The following is a 16828-nucleotide window of genomic DNA, read 5'->3' as shown; positions in this document are numbered from 1 at the left end:
AGTAGGACTAATCAGGGACATCTATATTAATCCCCAATGTTAGTGCATCTTTTGGGGGGCGTCAGGCTGATTTCCCCATTTTTCATAGCACTTTCCGCCTGTTTAAGTTTTGCCGGGTAGCGTTTTCGTGTCCTTTAGAATTGAAAACAGCGAATCGAGGGGATGCGCGCGAAAAAGTTTCCGCACCCAAAACACGCAATGTAGGTGAAAAGTCCGGCAAGCGGAAAATTATCACGAGTGCGAATCTAATTGAATACGGGCCATGGATGTTTATACTATGAAATATACTGTAAGCTCCTCCTGGCAATACTACCTCATGGAATGGGTATTCCATTCCATGCTTTACAGCAATTCTTATGGTAAGTATGAATTCAAAATATTGTGCTTGTTTATAATCTGCTGTTTAATAAGTATAAGCAGTCTGTCCTAAAATGTAATTGTAGCTGCCGTAAACTTAGCAGTTTTCCCAAATGTCTACACCAGTGGTGAGCAGCCCCCAGCTCTGTGCTGACTTATTATAAAGCAGCCAGGTTCCATGTCCCATTACTACTTTGCATAGCGCAGGGAGGTGGCAGAGCTCGTCTAACAGGAGCAGGAGAGCGTACAGTGTTTCTACTTCAGGGTCCATAGGGGGTCCACAGGGTTGACCTTGGGGATATAGCTGGATCAGGATCCAACAGCACCACACAGTTAAGCTTTTAGCTCCCAGGATGCACTTGGGTCCTCCTCTATACCCCGCCCCCGAGCCACAGGCATCTCAGTGTAAGCTGGTGCCCGGCCGGACTCTGTCACCGCGCAGGGGGGCTGCAGGAGCAGCCCCCAGAAGCTTTTTATTTTCTAATAGATTTTATTTATTTTAGTTTCTCTTTTTACTACAGACGGCAGCGAAGGGCTGTCTGTACAGACGCCCACGCTGCCGCTCTGATCCCCGACTGGCGCCGCGACGCCAGTACTGATCTGGGGATCGCGGCGGGAGGACAGAGTCCGTACTAGCCGGACTCTGTCTACCTCCCAGGACTGCTGCCGGAGTCGCCGGGGATTCAGGTAAGCCGCACGTCGCTGGCTAGCAGCGGCGCGCGGAATACCTTAAATGCAGTCCTTTAGCCTCCGGTCCTGGGGACAGACCGGAGGCTGCTGGCAGTGGCGGCGGGCCCCCCCATAACCCGTGGGACCACTAGACCACCAGGGATAACCGGCAAACGGGAAGCCAGCATCCCTGGGGTTAATGGCCAGCCAGGGGAGGAAGCCTTCCCTGTTCAGCGGCTCCTCCCCTCAGCTCAGCGCGCTTTTCAGCCTGCATGTCTAGCGTCCCTGAGCTGCAGTTCACTTGGCCACTCCTCCTCTGAGGTCTCTGGCGGCCATTTTTTTCTACATGTGGCAGCGCAGATCCCTCAGGGAGCACGCGGACCGGTCCCCCTGTGTACCTCTCCCCTGTTAGGACGGCGTACACAGCACTATAGCCCTCCCAGACACTGAATCTGGGCGGTTGAGTGTAGTGTAAAGGTGCAGTGAGTATATCTTCCTGCATGGTATGTGACTTTTGCTAGTGCTGCTGTCTGTATTTTTCTCTTATTACTGTCAGCTTATATCTATCTCTTTCCTTCTTCCTTAGCCCTACAGGTGTGGAGGAGGGGCTTTTCTACTAACCTCACATATATAAATCAAGTATTTGTGAGGTCTGTCACATACAGTTGTGTGCTACACAGTGCCATATTCAGGACTGTTGTTCAGCACACAGGGAAGTGCAGTTCTTTTTTCCTCTATTGCCATATATATTTTGTCTGTACATTATATTTGGTTATGTCTGAGGGTGAAGTTGAGCACTCCGGGACTCCAGTGTTGTTTTCCTGCAGGCGCTGCTCTGCGGGATCACATAGGGAAGAGGCATCTCTGGATGGCCTTTATGAGCGGTGTCAGTTGACTCCTGGTCAATCCAGACCCCCTATGACACAGGAGCCACCATGGGCTATGTTTTCACAGGTGCTGGTGTCTCTGGCGGACCGCCTTGCGGCTCCGTCTGCTGTCCCTACGAGGACTCTGTCCCAGCCTACCATTTCCCATTACCAGTGTACCCCGCAATTATTGCAGAGTTCCTCTGGGTCACAGACTGTGGACCCTTATTCAGTCTGTGGTGCCTTTCCAGACCAATGTGGCAGCTCCTCCACCATGGGTGGACGTGCTCTCCAGTTCAGTCCAGAGTCTGGCAGCTGCATCTTCGACTTTTCAGTCGATGCTGCACAATGACAGGGCTGCAGGGGCGTCTAAGCGTGCACATAAGTTGCATGCGGCGCAGATTTCGGACACTGAGGGGTCCTCAGATGAGGGTGGTGTCCAGGACGACTCCGATTCGTACACCTCGGCTCAGGAGTTGGAATCTCGGTCGTCTATTAATGTACGAGCTCTGGTTAGGGCGGTGCGTGCCATTCTCCTAATAGAGGATGAGGCACCTGTTCCTAAGTAGAAATTCCCTAGTTTAAAAAAAAAAAAAAAAAAAAAAAACTAAGGTGACTTCGGCGGTATTCCCCCTATCTGATCAATTAACGGATCATATGGCGGTGGCTTGGCAGACACCCAGTAAGAGATTTGTGCCTCAAAAGAGGTTGGCTTCCAATTATCCATTCCCGGAGGCGCATTGTAGGAAGTGGGTAGCTCCACCGGCGGTGGATTCCCATGTCACACGCCGTATTAAGAGTGCTACGCTGCCAATACCGTCAGTTTCCTCGTTAAAGGATCCCACGGACAGAAAGGTTGAGGCTTGCCTTAAGTCTATTTATTCCCTCTCGGGAGCAATTGCTCGCCCGTCCAGGGCCATTTCCTGGTGGCTAAGGCCATTAGGGTTGGGCCAATGCCTTAGGGGACACTTTTCCTGAGGATACTCAGGAAGTCCAGAGGGCATTACTAGGACAGATGAGTGATGCGGCTTCTTATATTGGAGAAGCTTCCTTGGACGCTAGTCTGCTAACCTCTAGGGTGTCGGCTGCGGCTGTGCATGCCCGCCGCTCCTTATGGCTGAGGTCCTGGAGAGCAGACGCTGATTCAAACAAGGGCCTGGAGGCCTTACCTTTTAATGGGGAATTACTTTTTGGTCGAGACTTGGATAGGATCGTGGATAGACTGGCTAGGTCCAAGAAACAAGCTTAGAGTGCCAGGCGTCCCTCTTCCAAACAGGAAGATAAGCCTTCCGCCTGATGGGACGGGCCTCCCTCTGGGGGATCCCAGAGGGGAGGCCGACTTCTTCATTTCGCCCAGAGCTGGTTCAATACCACCACCGATGCCTGGGTGCGAGAAGTGGTCTCCCAGGGGTACGCCCTGTCTTGTCGGCGCAGACCGCCTCACTAGTTTTTTCTGCACGAGTCCTTCTCAGGACATAGCCAAGGCTATGCTGATCAGGGAAGCTATAGACTCCTTGCTGACTGCAGGGGTCATTGTACCTGTTCCACAATCTCAGCATGGGATGGGGTACTATTCTGCTGTTTCTGGTACAGAAACCCAATGGCTCCCATCGACCCGTTCTAAATTTAAAGTCTTTGAACAGGTTTCTCAGGATTCCCAGGTTCAGAATGAAAACCTTGTGTTCCATAATTCTGGCTATGGAACCAGGGGATTACATGGTCTCCCTGGATATCCAGGACGCTTACCTCCATGTGCCGATAGCAACGTCACATCAGAGGTGTCTGCGGTTCGCTCTTTTGCACCGTCACTACCAGTTCCGGGCTCTCCACAGCGCCGAGGGTGTTCACCAAGGTGATGGCAGTTATGGCTGCCCACCTTCGGAACCAGGGGGTACGGTTGTTAGCGTATCTGGACGACCTCCTATTGCTGGCAAGCTCTCCGGAGGTTCTGCTGCAACATCTCCAACTGACGGTGGCTTGTCTGCAGATGCACGGGTGGTTAATAAATTGGAGGAAGTCATCCCTGATCCCATCTCAGCAGAGGGTCCATCTGGGGGCCCTCCTAGACTCTCATCAGCAGCGGATCTTTCTAACTCTAGAAAAGGTATCTTCCCTACAGTTGCGGATACGCAGTTGCCTGGATTGTGCCAGTCTTTCGGTACACTCGGCAATGAGAGTGCTGGGTTCCAGGGTGTCGGCATTCGACATGGTGGAATTTGCCCAGTTTCACTCCAGGCCTCTGCAGAGGCTGATTCTAGCAAACTGGAATGGGTTGCCTCACCGGATCCGGTCACAGACCCTGGTGCTATCTCCGGATGTACGACAGTCCCTGAATTGGTGGCTTTAAACAGCTCACCTTCTCGAGGTTCGCCCCTTTTGGATCCCGGACTGGGTTCGGCTCACGACAGATGCCAGTCTTCGGGGTTGGGGGGCGGTGACAGGCTCCTTGTCACTTCAGGGTCGTTGGACAGCGGAGGAAGCGGCTCTCCCCATTAATGTTCTGGAACTAAGAGCCGTGTACAGGACTCTGCAGTCGGCCGGCACCACTCTTCACGGAAGGGCGGTGCAAGTGCAGTCAGACAACGCCACCACGGTGGCGTACATCAATCACCAGGGAGGAACTCGCAGCCGGGCTGCGATGGCAGAAGTGTCTCACATCCTAACCTGGGCGGAGTGCCACTTTCCAGCGATCTCTGCAGTCTTCATTCCCGGAATCCTCAATTGGGAGGCAGACTTCCTCAGCCGTTACGACGTGCATCCAGGGGAATGGTCGCTTCATCCAGTGGTATTCCAACTACTCATGGACAAGTAGGGACTGCCGGAGATGGACTTGATGGCCTCTCGTCACAGTCACAAGTTGCCCGTGTACAGGTCAAGGACAAGGGACGACGGCGCCAGTCTGGTGGACGCTCTGTAGGTCAGATGGACGTTTCAGCTGGCATATCTGTTTCCTCCGATATCCCTTCTGCCTTGGGTCCTGAGCAAGTTCTATCAGGACGGAGGCACTCTGGTACTGGTGGCCCCAGCGTGGCCAAGACGTCCGTGGTACTCCAACCTACAGAGTCTGTCCATCGACGTTCCGTACCTTCCTCCTCAGCGGCAGGACTTGTTGTCTCAGGGGCCCTACCTTTACCCGGATCTGGGTCGTCTGTCTTTGACGGCGTGGCTCTTGAGACGGCCGTCTTAAGGTCCCGGGGCTTTTCTAGTTCCGTTATTTCCACCATGCTGAGGGCACGCAAGCCTGCTTCTGCAAGGATTTACCATAGAGTGTGGCACACGTACTTTCAGTGGTGTGAGTCCAGAAACTTATGATCCTCAGGTATTCAGAGTTTCAAGGATTCTGGCTTTTCTTCAGTCGGGTTTGGACTTAGGTTTACGCCTTTCCTCTCTGAAGGTGCACGTGTCTGCTTTATCGGTTTGGTACCAACGTAGAATTACTATGTTACCGGACGTACAGACTTTTTTTCCGGGGTGTTCTCAGGATTCTCCTGGCTATTGCTTCAGCAAGGAGGGTTTCCGAGTTGGGGGCACTTACATGTAGTCCCCCCTTCTTAATTATTTTCTCCAGGACAGAGCAGTGCTTCGCACTCGTCCTGAGTGTTTACCTAAGGTTGTCTCTAAGTTCCATATCAATCAGGAACTGGTGGTCCCAGCCTTTCAGTCCCCTGATCTTACAGCAGGGGAGACTTCGTTGGACATTGTCCGTGCTCTCAGAGTTTATGTTGATCGGACTGCTTCTGTTCGAAAGTCCGACTCCTTGTTTGTCCTCTTTGGTTTTCATAAGAGGGGTTGGCCTGCCAACAACCAGACTTTGGCCCGTTGGTTTTGTCTGTTATTAGGGAGGCTTAGATACGAGAGCATTTACCTGTTCCAGCCTCTGTTAAGGCTCATTCCACTCGTTCTGTGGGCCCTTCTTGGGCTGCTAAACGTGGTGCCTCAGCTGTTCAGCTGTGTAAGGCAGCCACTTGGTCTTCGGTTCAAACGTTTCTAAGATTTTATGCGTTTGACACCTTTGCCTCTCAGGATGCATCCTTCGGGCGCAGGATTCTCCTTTCTGCACAGGAGCGTCCCCGCCCTTAGTTGAACTGCTTTGGGACATCCCCAAGGTCAACCCTGTGGACCCCCTATGGACCCTGAAGTAGAAAACAAGAGATATGGTAAGAACTTACCTTTGTTATCTCTGTTTCTACGAGGTCCATAGGGTCCACAGGGCGCCCGCCCTGACGCACCTGGCTTCTAATGTGCTGTGTTGCTGGTCACCGGGATTTCCGTCTCCTTTTTCTGTGAGTATGGTTTCTTGTGTGTTCCAGTCTTCCTTCTCTCTGTTCCATATTCTCCTCCGGCCTAGGCTGCTTACCAACTGAGGTGCCTGTGGCTCGGGGGCGGGGTATAGAGGAGGACCCAAGTGCATCCTGGGAGCTAAAAGCTTAACTGTGTGGTGCCCATGGATCCTGATCCAGCTATATCCCCAAGGTCAACCCTGTGGACCCTATGGACCTCGTAGAAACAGAGATAACAAAGGTAAGTTCTTACCATATCTCTTGTTATTCTGCTGTTCCCCCTACTTCCTCTCTAGGCATCAGCTGTGCAGCTTAGTTATTTTAGATGTGAGGTAGATTTGAGTGGCATGCGAGAGGGTTTGGAGTACATGTGGGCTATACACATGGGGGTCTAATGGCATGTTGAACAACTTTGTAACATGATGTTTGAGTACTTAGGTGTTTTTTTTTTTTTTTCATTCTTGAAAATATTGTAATGTGCAACCCTTTTCAAGTGTAGAGGACCCACATGCGTTGCTTCAAGTATATTATCTGGTTGTCAGTCACTGGTACACACTGTGCATTCAGACTGTAATATTAATATGGTTATTGTTTCAGCCAGCAAAATGGCTACTTCAGTTAGATTAGAAAAATGTAAACAAATCTGTTAAACTCTTTTGAAGATGAGTAGTCTTCGTAGCCTGCAGGATGTTTCAACTAGACTTCTTGGCAAATAGCAACAGTGATTGTGTAATACATTTTGTAACTATACTGAAAAGAGAGCAATTACAGCAAATGTATGGCTTTTCCTTGTGTTAGTCTTAATATTCTGTCACCTGTAGTCTATTTCAGCACAAGATGAAAAACTCTCCAAAACAATGTTTTTACCTCTGGCTGAAAGAATGGTTGAAAAAATGGTGAAAGAGGACAAGATTGAAGCAGAGGCTGAGGTAAAGCACCGGTCATTTTCTTCAAATATTTATTCTGTTCTTTGTATGTTTTATGCTATGGGCCAAATTCAATTAGCCATGGTAAACTTCGTTTACCATGGTTGAACTTAAAATGCTTATCATACAGTAAAGGCTTATCCCGGCTCTCCCGTGGTAATTCTGACCGGCAATACCTGCGTCAAGTGTGGGGAAATTACCCTGTAACCCTAAAAAAGTGGCAAGTAATTTAAAGGGGCCTGTAAAGTGATTTTTATGTCATTTTTAACCACTTTGAAAAATGTGACCAAAAAAACACCTGTAGCTCCTACCAGCAAGCTTAAAAACACCTGTTCCATCATTTAACCCATTATTCTGCTTTTTACAGATTACCTTAAAAATGTACCTGCCATTACTGACCAAATAATGCTGATTATAATCTTTAAAGTTCATTATTTATCATAGGGGGTATGAATCACATCTCGACATTTTTACCTAAGAATAGGGTTTTCACCTGCTCAGGGTCTGTGTTGACCAGTATTAACTTCATAGGAATTATCGCAATTGAATATCAAACATTTTTGCCACACAGATTATCCCGTGTAAAGCAGTTAGTGCGGCTGATTAAATTCGGCCCTATGTATGTAACATATTGTTCCCTCTAGGTCTAGCGCGGGGCAGGATGCCGGACCATAGAAAGTGCACTCTTGCGTGCCCGGAAAGGGGGTGTGGCCACGAGAAAAAGGGCACCCTTCACATCACTCTTGGGGGTGTGCCCGGCACTTACGGACATGCCGGGCTGCCCCAAAGCTCTCATTTCTCTGTGTATAGATGCCGGGCGTATGTGCACGGCATCTATTTACCAGCGGTGATCGCTGCACCGCAATTTTTCCCCACCTGCGGAGCACTGCAGCCCGCGAGTGGGGACGGCACCCGACAAGTTTCAACGGGGCGCCATCAAAAGGGCAGGTCGCCAAGGTTAGTGATTTACCACCTGTTTACAATGTGGCCAGATTATTGGGTACATCTTTCTAATAGCAAGTTACTACACCGTTTGTGCGCACACAATATGTCTATGCCTGTCTGCTTTACCAGCTATAGAAACCACCCCTGAGCAGCCTATTGCATATGCAAAGGTAGAAATAACAACAGCCAAGTGTGTAATGTGACCACTTAGTAGTCCTGTCACACTTTCATTAAAATAATTTAGTTTCATTTTTTTTCAGGGCTTTAGAACATCTTCATTAGACAACATCTGCACACCTCCACTCTTGTCAAATGAAGAGGTTAAGCTATTTCAGTTGAAGTTTCCCATTGATTCTCTTAACTTTTATGTGGGAAGCTTAATTATAATTGTCCCCATTAGATTTATAGTAAGAAACTTAATGACAAATGGGGGTGTCGGGGGAACTTTCGCCGAGCAACATGGAGCTGGTGAAAGCATTTACAGTTTGAGGAATGGCATGTCTGGGATCACACGTCTTATGAAACACTGGTAGTGAGATGGTTTGTCTGAAATGTGAGCAAAAAATGGACCTTTGAAGAAAGGAGATTTGACACTTTATTTCTTTATTTATCACCAAATATCAAATGCATTTTTTCCTGTCAACAATGAGTATATTGCCTTGCAGGCCTAATGTTCTAATGATTACTCTCCATCGCTGGTTTCAGGTTGAACTGTACTACATGATTTTAGAGCGTTTGGGAAAACATGAGGAAGCCTTGGAGGTTATCAGAGGAAAACTAGGAGGTATGTCTGCATTTAATGGGGGGGTTTAGATAATTGCATGACAGAGCACAGATGGGGGGTGGGGAGAACTTCACAAATCCACTTTGAACTTTCACAAACCAAGTAGTCCTAGTAGAAAGAGGCTGCACATCAGACTCATGATTACATAAAACCAATTATTTTATTCCAAATCCAAGGGGAGTTGGCAGGTACAAACAGCTTCATGTTTTTTACAGCTATTCTAAAGCTCATTAACTTCTTTCTTTTCATTGACATCTTCTTAAACAAATGAAAAGACAATGGGGTGGTCCTGTGCTGCTTGGGCTCTGGTTAGACTGTTATTAATGAATGCTCTGCTTTGGGTATTCATTCTCGCAAATACAAAAGTGCTCCCAGAGATGCACTTTTATCACCTACCACCCTATAAGTACACGGCCGCTGATCTGACATATTTTTATAGTAAGTGATCATCCGCCACCCTCCCTTTTATATAATAGATACTACGAAAGACTTTCTACTATATAAAAGTATTGGCGATGGATGGCCCTGGCGCCGATCTCCATGAATAAAGTGTAGTGCATAGCTACAATGCTGATTGCCTCTACAGGTGCTCGATGACAAGCTGGCTGTAATATAATAAGAGTCCCTAGCCATCACCTTACTAGTAGCACAGTAGTGCTCGCCTGTTGTGTTTGTCCTAAAAATGTCGTCTTATTTCAGGAGGTTGGCATAGGTATAGTGTGTGTGTATGTATGTATATGTGTGTGTGTATATGTATATATATATATATATATATATATATATATATATATATATATATAATTAGATATTTTGTGATAGAACAAGATTTTTACTAAATTGTAAAAACATTTTTGTTTGGTAGTTCAGAATTATAAATGTAAATATTTACATAAACACTTTGGGCCAAATGTAAGAGGGTGAGAGTTTAGCAGTAACCTCTCACATTTGTCAAGTTTTATCTTCAAAATGGGAAAACATCTAGATGAGAGTTTAAATTGTGAGTTTTTGAGTCTAAAAACATGTGAGTTTGCATGTTCTCGGAATCTATTACATTGGCCGAGTTTAAAAAGTGTCAGAGTTTACTGGTATACTCTCACATCTTCTAAATTCTCACCCTATTACATTTGGCCCTTGTATCTGTATGATTGTATTGTGTCATCATTAGTCTAAATCTTCCAAATTGGCTAAAAAAGAAAAAAAAAATGCAAGCTATAATTAGACTGTGAGCTGTACACACACGTACATATTACACTATACAATTACACACTTTGTTGATACTCTCCTGTGCGTTTTGTTATGCTCAGAGAAGTTGACCAGTGAGCTGTACACACACGTACATATTACACTATACAAATACACACTTTGTTGATACTCTCCTGTGCGTTTTGTTATGCTCAGAGAAGTTGACCAGTGAGCTGTACACACACGTACATATTACACTATACAATTACACACTTTGTTGATACTCTCCTGTGCGTTTTGTTATGCTCAGAGAAGTTGACCAGTGAGCTGCAGAGCCGTGAGAACAAGTGTATGACAATGTACAAGCAGCTGAAGAAGTGGCCGGAGTGTAACGCGCTTTCCAAGAGACTTCTGCTGCAAAAGTGAGTTTTGCAAACTATTTGTTTGCTAAAATTCTTTATAACTGCACATAAAGCGTAATATTTGGATTTTACAGGTTTTGGCGCAAGTGAAAAATTTCAAATAGATTGTAAAATACATTTGGCGTGGTATATTTACATAAACTTCCTTATACAATCTTCCTTTTCCTGTCACAAAATGATAATTTGAGAAAATAATTGAGTGTGATACATCCCCCAGCTAACCCTGTAACAGTCCATTGTCGCTATGTAAAGTCTCATACGTACAGTAACTACCCCTATAACCACAAAACATACTAATTTCAAGACCATTAAGTAGTGCACACAGACACCATATAAGTGCAGGGGGTTTGCTTCCTGGCATTTAAGCCATCATTTTAAAAGGACGATGCTTTTAACAGAACCCCTCCCTCGTGTAGTGGAGTTGCGGCATTTAGAAGCAGCCGCTTAGTAAATAAACCCCTAGGTGTACATTAATGTGTTCTTGGCACAGTTAGTACCCAAATATATTTGCGTGTAAAATGAAATACAACAGGCTTGTTTTAGCTTTCAGAAAGCTTGTGGAGGTTGCTTGGGGTGTCATATAATTAATAGTCACACTTGTGGTAAAAGATAAGTGCTTGTGCTAGACATCATGGTTGTATGATTACAGTTGTTTCTTGGAAATAAAATTCCTATTATTGACTTGGTAACTCTTTTTAATAGCTGTGTATGGGGGTGTGAACCTCACCCAGCAAGCAGTCATTTTTTTGCGGCATCCAGATAGGGTGTCACCTTTCTTATTGCCATAACTTATTACCACTTCTGCCCAATAACTTCCTTAGTTATACCCTTGGTTATGGCAGGAATGCCTTATTCAGTTAGAGACACAAATCTGTAGTCCTCTTCTACAACGCACACAGGGCCAGGCATGGAACAAATAGCAGTTGCTTAATTCATTGTAAGAAGCTGTGATCAGACGTTGAGCAGCGGGAACAACAGACCACCTTGCGGGGTCCTCTGCGGATTGTGCAGTGTCTCCCACTTGAGTAAGATAGTTGATAATAGTGCAGACAGTGGAATGACAAATGTAATATCATTCCCATACATATGTTAAGGGGTATATTTACTAAAGCTTCTAAAACAGACAAGTGGTGGTATTGCTCATAGCAACCAATCAGATTTGTCTATCATTTTCTAGAATGCAATTAGAGAAATGATAGCTAGAATCTGGTTGCTGTGGGCAACACTACCACTGGTCTGTTTTACAAGCTTTAGTAAATCTACCATTAAGTGTCTTTGGTGAACAGAACATATAACAGTCTGATGAAAATGCATCCAGTGAAAAAGAGAAACATTACAGATGAAAGCAGTCTGTATAATGAGTTATATACAAATACACTTATCTACACTGAAGCTAAGGGCAAGCTGATTTGTTTAATATGCAAAAGTTCAATTGTAGTGGAAGTACTCTTCTGTATTAGCAAGCATATATTGTGGACTGGTCTCACACCCACATAGAGCAGAGTGATTTATTTTTTTTTAAGACCTTATTTATGGGAAGAATGGCATGAGCAAATACATGCAGTGATACGTTTTGGTAATTATAAAGTTCTGTTTTCTTGGCATCCGTACTATAAAATTGAAGACTTTCAGTTTCTTTAGGGTTGATTTTATAACTGAAATTCTGGTCATAAGACTCTAAAGCAAGGTAATAACGGACAAAGGCCCCCATTTACTAACAAGTTCTATCACCAAAACGAGTGATAAATTTCACTGTGTATGATAAATGGTGCTCCAGCCAATCCGCTCCTAACTGTCATCTTTATAACAGTTGACAGTTGGGAGCTGATTGGCTAGGGCACCATTTATCATACACAGTGAAATGTATCACTCCTTTTCTTTTGGTGATAAAACTCGTTAATAAATGAGGCCCATAGTCTGATCACAGAATGTCTGAAGGACAGCAGCCGCATACAAGGCTATCTTTTGTTCCATCCTGTCTGACTTTTTCCCTGAAAAGTGAGGATTGCATTGATTCTTGGCTGCAAGGGTTTCTATGAGCAGCGAGAATCAAAGTGGCAAGAAGGGGTAGATCTCACAGGTTCCATTTGAAATTTTAAAAGGTAAAGAGGCAACACCATTGACCAATACAGTTACAGTTGGGGATTGTACAAGGCCAACAGCCCTGTGAGAAATTTCCCATTGAAGCCATTTGACCTGAGCACCCTAAACATGAATGGCCAGGAGATACAATTGAAAGCTTTTTTGGGCTCCTTTGCTGTTCTACTGGCAGTGTGAGGAAAGGAAGGAAAACACAAAATACTGCTACTGGATACAGTAGAACAGTGTTTCCCATACGCATTCCTCAGTGAGCACTAAAGGTGCGTATCCACTACCTGATTACACACAGCGATTGAACGATAACGACATCGTTAGCGTTCAATCGCTCGTAAATCGGGCAGCAATATGTCGGCAACGACCAGCGATGCGCGTTCACGCTGGTCAAGCCGGCATCGCTCATCGTCCGAACATGCTGGTCAATTTGATGATCTCGTCAGGTTGACCATGTTCGGGGATGGTGGAGGGTGCCTACACTGAACGATCTATCTGTGCAGTGTAGTGAACGATATCGTTATCGTTCAGTCTTTTCACTGTCGGGTAGAGGATACCCACCTTAACAGTGCGTGTTTTACAGGTCTCCTCACAGAATCACAGGTGAAATAATTAGCTCCACTTGTGGATCTTTTAAAATGTGTCAGCCAGTATTGAATACTCTGCAGTAGAGAGTGGCCCTGACTGGTTCATGTGCAAGACAAGTGAATCAACCTGCACAAGTTTAAGGAACACAGGAGTAGATGTATGAAGCAGTGAAAACAGTGGAGAACTTGCCTATGGCAACAAATCAGCTTTGAGGTTGCATTTATCAAGTACATTCTAGAAAATAATAGGTAAGAGGTGATTGGTTGCCATGGGTAAATTCTCCACTCTCTTCACTGCTTTCTACCCTAGAGTGCTTTATTGCCACCTGCCGGCATGTCTATAGAAAGGGTTGAAAAGACCAATTTAATGCAATGTCTACTATTCTCACATGTATCCCTTGAATAATAATATTATACACTTCTCACAATGATAAAAGGATGTTTATGTACAGCAGGGGTATTCGTCATGTGCCCCTCCAGCTGCTGTGCAACTAGACATCCCAGCATGCCTTGCTACAGGTTTGCTAAAACTGGTAGTTCCACAGCAGCTGGAGGGCCGCTTGGTAAAAACCTCTGTTGTACAGTTTTATTGGAATCCTAAATTATAACTATTTGCCGTCCTACAACGTCACTGTTCTAGAGATGACTTACACAGTATTGATAGATGAGCCATTCTGTATGAATGATTTAAAATGAATTTTGTCCTGCAGCACAGAGCATAGTTTACATATAGTGTGTTTATTGCATAAGTGATATTTCACCATGGACCTCCTTTTATGTGAGGAGAGTTTGAAAAACTTCTATAAGTCATTTAGTTCAGTGAGTGCCTGTTGTGCCCATTGAGGGATATTTTGCTTTTCCACCGTGAAAGTCCCCCAGGAAGAGGATGCATAAGGAATAAGTGATTAACTTTACTGCCCAATTTCCTTGCTTTCCATGTGGTTTTAGAATGTTGTCAATATTCTAATACTACCACAGGTAGGGTATGAAGTTTTAGACCCAATTAAATGACAAATGTTTCTCTATCATCTTTCTCCTGGGTTCTTCTTAGCAGCCTATTTGCGTTGTGTACTCCCAACACTTACAAAGCAATACATCTTTCTTTTACAGGGATAGATTTATTTTCATTTTGTTTACTCCTACTGTGATGAATAGGGCTAGAGACCCCTAGGACACTGCTTTCCTTATGAGTGGTATCACCTGGATGCCAAACCACAATTACAGAAGACTTTACATGTATGTCTGAAGGTCATAGTCAGTGGCGGTTCAGAGCCACTGTTTTAGCCCTATATTACCAGCCAAACATTTGCCTGGTCTTCTAGTAACCCTAAAAAGGATTTATATCTATTAATTATACTTGTAATTAGGGGTGTGGATTGTTCTCATTTGTAAGTGCTATAATTTGGAGGTCACTATCCCTTCCCCATCCCTATTTGCATTGTAATTGATATTATTTGCACTTTATTGTACATGTACTACAGCTTTTGAGTATATGGTATGTATTAGGTTGACCTACAGGGTGGTATTGGGAGGTCTTTAATTTGGGCTTTGTTAAATCTGTCTGCAGTAAGAATGTTTGTTTTTAGTGAAGTGGTTTACTAACTATTTTCTGCCATGAATCATTTGGCCCATGCTGATTTATCATTGTAGCATTTACTATTCGATTTGTTTTGCAAATCGCAAAACAAATCGAATAGTAAATGCAGGGAAAAAACGGTTTTGACTGAATTCGATTTTAGAAGAGCTAAATCACTCCTCAAATCAACCTGCAAATCGACGTTTGATAAATTTACCCCATAGTGTTTTATCCTTTTGCGGATATTTTAATGGGCTGGACCTATTAGCACTGTTTCTTTTGAAATTAATATTTTTTTCAGGTGTCTTATTATCTCGATCTGTGAGTGGATCATCCCAACCCAACCTCTCCTGAGATGAGTGTGAGCAGTTTGGATTTGTGTGCGTTCTGTCCACCTGTCTAGAGTGTCCTATAGTTGGGAATAAAAGTGTTGCATGCAGTGATGGGGTTCTTTTCTGGTTTTGTTGCCGCAGTCTACAGATAGAACTCAGGGTTTTTTCTGTGATAATTTGCCTGATTCTCTGATATATTGTGAGAAAAGGGGATAAGTGTAGGTAGGAGTATCTATATTACCCAGTGTGTATTTTGTCCTGTCATTAGTCACGTCAACAGTAAAGTAGTGGCCTCCTTTTATGGGATGTAACAGAGCAGATTGAGTCCCCTATCTAACAGTCTCTAAGGGGTAAATTTACTAAAGTGAGAGTTTTTAGAAGTGGAGATGTTGCACATAGCAACCAATCAGATACTACTTAACATTTAATTAGCACCTTCTAGAAGATAAAAGCTAGAATCTGATTGGTTGCTATGGGCAACATCTCCAATTCTAAAAAAACAAATTTTAGTAAATTTACCCTAAGTGTTCTCTTCTGACTATTTTATACAGTAATATGCTTCAGTCCTGTTCTATTCCCAGATACAATATTAGATGCACTCGCGGTGTTAATTACATCCTGAGGGGGTCCAATAACTGGATAATTGTAGGCTCAACTCTTAGAAAGACTAATGAAAAAGTGTTGCAATATGTCAGGGATTCCTTTTGTCTCAGTAAGTGACACAGAGTAATCCTAGATGAATTATGAGATATTGGGTGAGCAAATCAAAGTAAACACAAGACTGATGTGATTAATTTTAAATGCAACACTTTTATATCTATGTGTGACTGAATCTGTATATGAAGCACAACAGAACTTGGCATGGAAAACAGTCACAGCCGCTGCATCATAGCGCGTGATATGCAGATTCAGGCTCTGTCGCACACAGATATAAAAGTGTTGCATATCAAATGAATCACTGCAGTCTTGTGAAGTGATTTGTCGCATCCTCTTGCGACTAAGATGCAATTTTGGGCAAAAGACGCTCAGCGCAAGATGAGTAGCATGGGTCCTGGCTCGCCGAGAAGGGCTATTTGTTGCTGCGGCAGCAATAGTGTATAAGGGCACATCTGTAAGCTATGGTCATGGCATTGTTAAACTGGATCTTGATGGCCCATCACCACAAGAAAGCTGACCAAGAGATTTCAATATCGTTCCGAGCTCCAGCACATAGATTGAGGACTTTAACTCCTCTGAAAGCCAAGTACCCTGTAACAAAAACTGAAGAGAGAAAGCCCCAGGCTTGCGTCCATCATCCATCTAGCCTCCAAGATCCAGACAATATCCATAACATATGTTTGCAGCAAGACCGGAGACTTTGCCTTGGTCATCAGATCGTCCAGTTAAGGGAGAACTGATGCCTCCCTCCCTGGACCTGAGAAGGAAGCCATCATTTCAGTGAAAACCCTCTGTGCTTTATCCATGCAAAAGTACAGGGCATGATATTGAAAGTGACTGGGCTTATCAGCAAGCTGATGAACTGGTGTCTCTCCCACATTTAAGTAAGCATCTTTGATGTCTATGGACACAATTAACACATCCCATTCCAGATGGTTATTTTCAAACCAATATTGAAACTATCCACCCTCGTCAGGACATTGAGGAATTTCACTTTCAGAATCGGTCGAAATTAACCCAGGCATCTGTGGTAGAATTTATCCACTGGTGTAGGTAAACTAGCAGACTGGTCACCACCAGAGGAGTAATTGGGTGGGGCGTCTGGCCGACTGCATGTGAAAAGACTAGGGAGCTGTTCATGTCCATCTACTTTT

General features: G+C 44.6%; 1 protein-coding gene across 1 annotated transcript in view; it reads left to right on the top strand.

The window, feature by feature from the left end:
• The window catches only part of NAA25 (N-alpha-acetyltransferase 25, NatB auxiliary subunit), a 76327-nt gene that overhangs the window by 19556 nt on the left and 39943 nt on the right, over positions 1 to 16828 (top strand). The window contains exons 6-8 of the mRNA XM_088449230.1: positions 6994 to 7101; positions 8749 to 8827; positions 10320 to 10431. Of these exons, the coding sequence (XP_088305356.1) occupies positions 6994 to 7101; positions 8749 to 8827; positions 10320 to 10431 (299 nt within the window). The remainder of the gene's footprint in view (positions 1 to 6993; positions 7102 to 8748; positions 8828 to 10319; positions 10432 to 16828) is intronic.

The sequence above is a fragment of the Taudactylus pleione genome, unplaced genomic scaffold, assembly GCF_031769625.1.
Source record: "Taudactylus pleione unplaced genomic scaffold, aTauple2 ptg000479l, whole genome shotgun sequence".
NCBI lineage: Eukaryota > Metazoa > Chordata > Amphibia > Anura > Myobatrachidae > Taudactylus > Taudactylus pleione.
Note: the sequence above shows the minus strand (reverse complement) of the source record. Positions and strands in the feature narration are given on the sequence as shown.